This window comes from Morone saxatilis, unplaced genomic scaffold (assembly GCF_004916995.1).
Source record: "Morone saxatilis isolate NCDOM2014 unplaced genomic scaffold, NCSU_SB_2.0 Contig21, whole genome shotgun sequence".
Lineage (NCBI taxonomy): Eukaryota > Metazoa > Chordata > Actinopteri > Moronidae > Morone > Morone saxatilis.
In genome coordinates this window covers 21,268,275-21,275,159 of record NW_023339774.1, presented here as the reverse complement: position 1 = coordinate 21,275,159, position 6,885 = coordinate 21,268,275, and the positions used below count along the sequence as shown (strand labels likewise).

At 42.3% G+C, this 6,885-nt stretch overlaps 1 protein-coding gene across 3 annotated transcripts in view; it reads right to left on the bottom strand.

Moving 5' to 3' along the window:
• Window positions 1–3,520: 3,520 nt before the first annotated feature.
• zfyve16 (zinc finger, FYVE domain containing 16) overlaps window positions 3,521–6,885 on the bottom strand; it is a 23,823-nt gene continuing 20,458 nt past the window's right edge. For all 3 annotated transcript variants that reach the window (XM_035667487.1, XM_035667489.1, XM_035667488.1), the window contains 6 exons: window positions 6,524–6,674; window positions 6,298–6,378; window positions 6,018–6,180; window positions 5,011–5,116; window positions 4,744–4,920; window positions 3,521–4,277 (listed from right to left, as the gene is read on the bottom strand). In XM_035667487.1, the coding sequence (XP_035523380.1) occupies window positions 4,119–4,277; window positions 4,744–4,920; window positions 5,011–5,116; window positions 6,018–6,180; window positions 6,298–6,378; window positions 6,524–6,674 (837 nt within the window). In that variant the 3' untranslated portion in view covers window positions 3,521–4,118. The remainder of the gene's footprint in view (window positions 4,278–4,743; window positions 4,921–5,010; window positions 5,117–6,017; window positions 6,181–6,297; window positions 6,379–6,523; window positions 6,675–6,885) is intronic.

Here is a 6,885-nt window from a genome sequence, read left to right as displayed (position 1 = left end):
CGGCAATGGTGGTGAAAACAACAACTCCCATGATCCCACGCTGCTTCACCACCTCATCAGACTTCCTCCTTTGTTATTGTTTTGATGTGAGAAAAGCCCTAGTGGATGGAAAAACGTCTCCTCTCTTCTCCCGACTGACTTCAGTAAGAGTTTGATTACATTATATGGTTAATTGATCGCCCTTTTCCAACAGTCACTCCCCAGATGGTTCTGTGTAACAAACCACAGTCCAACATGAATTTTGTCACTGGTTTGACGTAGGCGGGGCTCAGTTAAATGTTTATATACTGCTAATAAAAGCTAAATATTTAAGCAAAGTACTACCAATGTCTGTACAAAGACTTTGACCTGCTGGTGGCGCTAGAGGAAAAGTCAGCCGACTTCATCCTCTGGTGATCGTGAACGTCTGTATAACATTAGAAACGTTGTTACCAGCTGAACATACCAGTGGTTCCCAACCTGCGGGTCAGGACCCCCACTAGGGGTCGCCAAAGCTTCACAGGGGGGTCGTGAGGCCTTCTTGATTTTAAGGGGTGGTGATAAAACAAAGAGAAGAAAAGAAGAAGCCTATTATGTCTGTATGATTGTTACATAATACAGACAGAATTGTATAAAACTAACAGTAAAACTCATCTCTGATCAATATTCACTCCAATATTAATAATCTGCTTCAAAATCATCCACATCTCTGGTTGTCTACAAACTTCCTGCAGTTGCTGTGTTCAGATAATCAGCTGTTCTCTACTGTTACTGTTAAACATTGAATATAATATGAAATATCCATAAAATAAGTCATGTAGTGAATGATAGAAAAGGGGTCCTGTTAAGCAAAAAGGTTGGGAACGACTGGTTTATATGATGAGTGGTCCAGTTAGGGAGAATTAAAACCAGTAAATAATCTGTGCTGGTTTAAAACAGCTGAATGAGTTGAGAGCTGATGGAGGGTGTAAAGCTGCTTTTATTTTGTCTTCAGAATTTTACACCTTTCACCTGCACATTCATCTTTATGCATTGCATTGTGGGAATAAGATATATATGTTTTTTTCCACATCATGACAAAACGATATATTGTTTATTTCTGGAATTAACTGTGTAATTAGTGTTGTTTTTAATTAGTTTCCTCTCAGTGCTTCAAGGAACTTGCTACACAAACTGCAAAATGAATGTAGCCTTAATGTCCTATCAAAAATATGAACTCTTATTCTGTTTGTTAAAACTTTTATACCAATGATTCCAAAAATAACTCTTCATTATTTAAAAAAAAAAAAAGAAAGAGAAAAAGAAAATCTCTATGCATACAGTTTTATATTTTATACATTTGGACAAAGCCGACTGAAAAATGTCCTGACTGAAACGTGAGATGTGAAACACGGAGCTACTTTACACGGTGCATGCTAATCCTGGTTGCATTTTACAGGAACTGGAGCCTCTCAGCGCTCTTATATTCTCACTGTAATCAGTAATTTATTGATCACGAGTCCCGTCTTTAACCACAGCACTCGTACGAGGGAAATTGGCAGTTCTAAAATCTGTACATTTTGTGTCAAAGAAGAGAAGCCGGTGAAGAATAAAACCAAGAACGTGTTGAGTCGGTTAAAAACTGTACAGCCGCACAGGGAAAAACCTCAGAGCTGTTTTAAAGGTTCTAAAGTGCCTTAAAGCTGCTGTGAAAATCCATTAAATAAATTCGAAACATGAATCCGGTCTGATGCTTCTCACTGTGTGGTTCAATACGTCTTGCTCCAAACAGCACCTGAGGAGGCTGCTGAGCTCAGAGCACCCACTGCGGGGGGGTGACGGGGGGGTTTACATACGTGTACAATATTTTGGGAAATACGGTTATTTGCTGAACCTTAACTTGTCCTTTTTACACTTAAGTTTTTGTACAAAACAAACATTAGTGAGCTTTAAGTGCAGGCAGACAGATGGACCTCTGGACAGAGCCAGGCTAGCTGCCCCCCCCTGATTCAAGCCTTTATGCTAAGCTAACTAGCTGCTGGCTGCATATTTAACCAACAGATATGAGAGAAAGCAAATGATCCTGTTTCCCAAAATGTCGAAATTATTAGTTTAAAAGTTTCCAAAAAGCCTGTACATTAATACTCGCTAACTCTTAATCAAAGGTGTGAGATGATGTAAAGACATTTTCTGGTTGTGCAAAATATGTTCGTTTAACTGCAGTAAAGAAAACTCACTGGTGTTCAAAAACGTACGAATGTTAAAGGAAGAATATTAGGAGCATCCAGGCTGAGATCAGCGGTAATGAACATGAGATTAACGGTGAAAAGCTAGCCTTTGTTTTCACTGTCGTCTAACACGTACACACCTCAACTAAATACACCCGTCTGCTTCACCTTTTAGCTAAATAACTTGTGAATGAAGAAGAAGCTCTCCACATTTATCCTCCTGTAGCGACGAGCCGGCGGTGAACAAACAACGGGACTCATGCAAGAAACAGAATTTGTTTCAATCACCAACCTGGAATTTTCTCCAATGAAATTCTTGAGAAATCCAGACTCAGATTCGATTTTGGGGTTTAAATGTTTCCAAAAACTACAAACAACTAAAAATAAGCTTCTTTTCCCCGTATCACCACGATGCCAATTTTCTGTAAGTTTTGACAACGTTTCGTCTATTTTATTGGCACATTTTGGATGAAAACTCAGCTGCCTCGTGCTGGTCTCTAAACACACCTGTGTAATATTCTCTCATCCATCTCCATCACTGTCAACGCTCCCAGCAGACATTTTATAGCATCTTAACTTCATGCACATTTATTCACTTCCTCAACCTTCTTTATTTCTGTCACAGCACGGCTCGACTCTGATGGTCGGGACCCTCACTAGGAGTCACAGGGGGTCGTGAGGCCTTCTTGATTTTAAGGAGTGTAAGAAATGTTTACAGAGTAAGTCGATATCTCAGCATTTCATTGATTTCTGTGAGGAAAACTAATAATAATAATCTGCTCAAAATTCAACCAAATCTCTGGTTTTACTCAAACGTCCTGCAGTTACTGTTCACTGTTTGGGTTACTACAGTTTATCAGCTGTTCTCTGCTGTTATTGTTATTACTGAATATAAAATTAAATATCCATAAAATGTCTAAAACAGTTTACTTCATGATAGAAAAAGGGTCCCTTAAGGAAAAAGGTTTGGAACCACTGACCTTTGTGTTTTTTGTTGTGTTTTCAGCTGCTGATTTCAGAAGTTTTCTTTATTCTTTGGTCTTCATAAATAAAACAAATGGAGCAGAACAAGTTGCCTTATATAGAAATTTTGGGGGCATTTTGCTAATTGCCACATGCCACAAATACCCTGAATCGCCGGGTTAAAACGAGTCAAATTTGTGCAGAGTTTGGGGACTTTGAGGGAATTTCACAGAAAATAAAGTCCAAAGTTTATGTTAGGAATACAAAAACGTTCTTGCATGAGGCCCGATGTCTTTCCTGTGCAGTATCAACATCAGCCAGCATATGAAATGAAAGCATAGTACCTTGAGAGGAAATTAGATTTCTTTTCATCCCTGCGTGTTTTAGTTTTTTTTTAGAACGGGCCAGCTACGTAAGCGACTGTACAGTAGCACCTGATCACCTCTGAAGTACTGAACACTGCAGTCAGTAACGTCCCTTGCTTTAATATCATCATTCCATTCAATAAGCCCATATTAAAATATAATAAATACATCCAAATGAGAGACATTTCGATAAGAGTGTCTGTGGGAAACATTCACTGAGGTGCTCCGGGCCGACGGAGGCCAGCGGGGAGCCTTGGAAGGCAGAGCAGAAGAAAATGCTTTTGAATAGTTTGGTTGTATTTGGTCATGTTGTCGTATTCCTTGTTTAGTGTTTGGCTTCTTGTATTAAAGCAGCTTTGGTGAGCACGAAACACACAAAACACACAACGGTTCCTTCACAGAAAACCAATAGATCATGTCAGTTTACGCCCCCGACCTCAGAGCGGGGGGACGTTGTGCCAGCAGCTGCTCGTCCTGACCGGCTGCACGTCCGCATGTGCAAAAAACGAGCACGTCGTGCCACAATCCTCTTTCTGTGCTCAGCCACCTTCTGTTCAGTGGATTTATTTCAATACTTTTGAGTGTGTCATGGTCTGCGTGTGCATTAGATGGTGTGTGTGATGTAGAAGATGAACTCCATGTCCATGGCAGTCTGCGGTACACTAGCGCTACCTCCGTGGATGACGGGGATCAGAGCGCTGTCCAGCTCGTTCATGTAGCGCTGAGGGAGGAGGCGGCCTCCGCAGCCGGCCTGGTACTCCACCTGAGAGCAAACACACACAGAGAAACACTCATCACACCTTTTCCAACTGAACATGAGATATTCGAAATACTATACTGTGTACAGATGTAATGTTTGGGGGGTTTGAAGTTTCTATGGGGGTTTTTGAGTAAAGCTTGTGACGTAAAAAGAGCCAAAGAGACAAAGGCTGCCCCCTAATGGTCGACTCAACCGTTAATGAGAAGAGTGTTAGTTGATGCACTTTTCATTAGTCGGATAGTTGCAGAAGGAGCTGCACCGGGACCAAAGTATCAGAGGATTGTTGCAACATGGACCTTTTCTCTTGTAACACAGGAAGTCTCCGGTGCACGAGCTGCTATTAGTTAGTTGGCGGCCCTATTAGCTGTCTGTACCCGGACCGGACTGGGAGCTGGAAGGACAGACAAACATTATGAACACGCTTTACACTTGTTTCGCCCCTACAGCTGTTACAAAGACAGATGTTTACCATATCAGCCTGCGTAGAGATGCGAAGAGAGAGCGAGTTGATGCCACTGGAGGTGAGAACAGAGAGGTGAGGAGTCAGAGCGCTGCAGGCGGCCAGAGCCATCTCCTTCTGGAACACGCTGCAGGACGACAGCACTGACGCCAGGCTGCTGTCTGGAGTCTTGAGCTGGTAGAAGACCTGGAAGACATTCACACGTTCACACAACTGGACTGTCGACTGGCTCTAAAGCGCACACACAGTCACCAGTTCATTAAAAGGAAGATTCACCTCAGTGCATTTGATGGTGCGTCCGTCTGACTCAAACTCCGTGTCCTGCAGCACCCTCACGCTGCGGACTCCATCCAGAGGTCTCCCGTCGACGCCGCTGGTTTTGCTGCAGACGAGCAAAATCACATTGCAGACAGACAATTAAACACAGTCTGTCACTCCTGCCGCAAGGAGGTCTCTCAATCCAAACAATAACAAAAGACCAAGTTTGATGACGTTGTGAAGCAGTGTGGGATCATGGGAACGCAGGAATCACATTAACGTATGAGGTAATAATAAAGAAACCGCAAGTCAACATCTTGTCAACAAATGCACGCGTGCGGCTGTTCATGAGGGCGGATTGAAATCTGAAGGGCGCCAAGCCGCAAAAAATATCAATTCTTGCATAATGTTGCTTTAAATATTTACAGCTCTCTTATTTTTTTATGTGAACTTTAAAGAATAGGTTGACTTTTTAATACAAAATTCTTTGTGTTAACTCCTACACTGCAGCTGAGCACAGAATCACTGTGTGGGGAAACTAAAAAGAAGAATACCTAATATAAGCTTTAAATAAAATGTGGCATGTATTTTTACACAGAACGAGGACTGTGGATCTCTTCCACTGGATGCCTGTTACAGAGAGATCTCTTACTGGTCAGTACAGTTTCAATACACCTGACTACTGAATACTATGATTCATTCTCTCTCTTCCTGAGGTTCAATGGTTTCCCTGTTAAAAAGGTATTGGTTATGGGTTATAGGTAAATGGTTTGACTCTGAAGCTAATTGTGATTTGTGATATGGGTCTATATATACATAAAAATGACTTGACTATTGTTTAGAAACAGACTTTTCTTTCTTTATAGTACTTTTTTTCTTTTGTTCCAACCTTATCAGCACCTCCTCGGTGGTTATGTAAAGTCAGACTACTACTAGAAACCTTGCAGCACAAAGAATCAGAGTGTGTGTAATATGATCGCAGTGCAGCGGCGGACAGATTGCACAAACAGTGTGTAAACAGTTACCCTGCGTTAACAGGTGAACTCCAGTCAACCCAGCGGACGGTGACGTTCTCTCGGACCTCTGCTCCATCGTTCCTGCCGCACGGTATGTTGAAGTCTGTCTGCTCCCTCAGGGCGGCGCGCAGAGACTCCATAGTCTCTGGAGGGATTTGCACCATCAATCCATCTGACACACAAACACAAATTCCAGTCAGGGTTCAAAAAGCAGTCACGCATTGTAGAGTACGAGGCGAGCGACTGCGTTCTTCCTTTGTTCCTTTAGTCAACAAATCAGTGACGTTACCTTCAACGATGCTGGACTTGGCAATGAAGCCTGAGGAGGCTTTCAGGGCTCCGTTGAACACCACGAAACTGGCCCCGGTCACTGTAAGGACACACAGAACCACCACACGGTTCATTTATATGACAAACAATAACCATCACTTCGTTTGAAGGTTTTTGCTCACTCATCTTCTTTATTTTGATACAAACAGAATAAAGACGAGTAGGCAGAATTACTGCGCTCTCACCTGTGCGGGTCTTCCCAGGCATGCTGTTAGCCTGCGTCTGATAGTTTCCCTCCTCGTTCTGGAAGCACACCAGGTGAGAGTCAGCCTCTGAGCTGAAACGCGCTCCGATGCTGATGACGTGCTCGTTGGACGCGTTCACGACCTTCTGCATCTGAAAAACACACAAAACCAGCTAGCGTAATGCTACTGCTAAAAGAAATATTTCTCTTTCTAATGTTTATGTCTTTTCTTTGATCACGTTTGGCTTCACTCTCTCTCTCCTATTTACATCATAGCACTATGATTCACCGGGCGTTCAACACATCAGGTGACATCCCTCAATACTGGTGATATATATATATTTTTTTATATAGATAGGACAC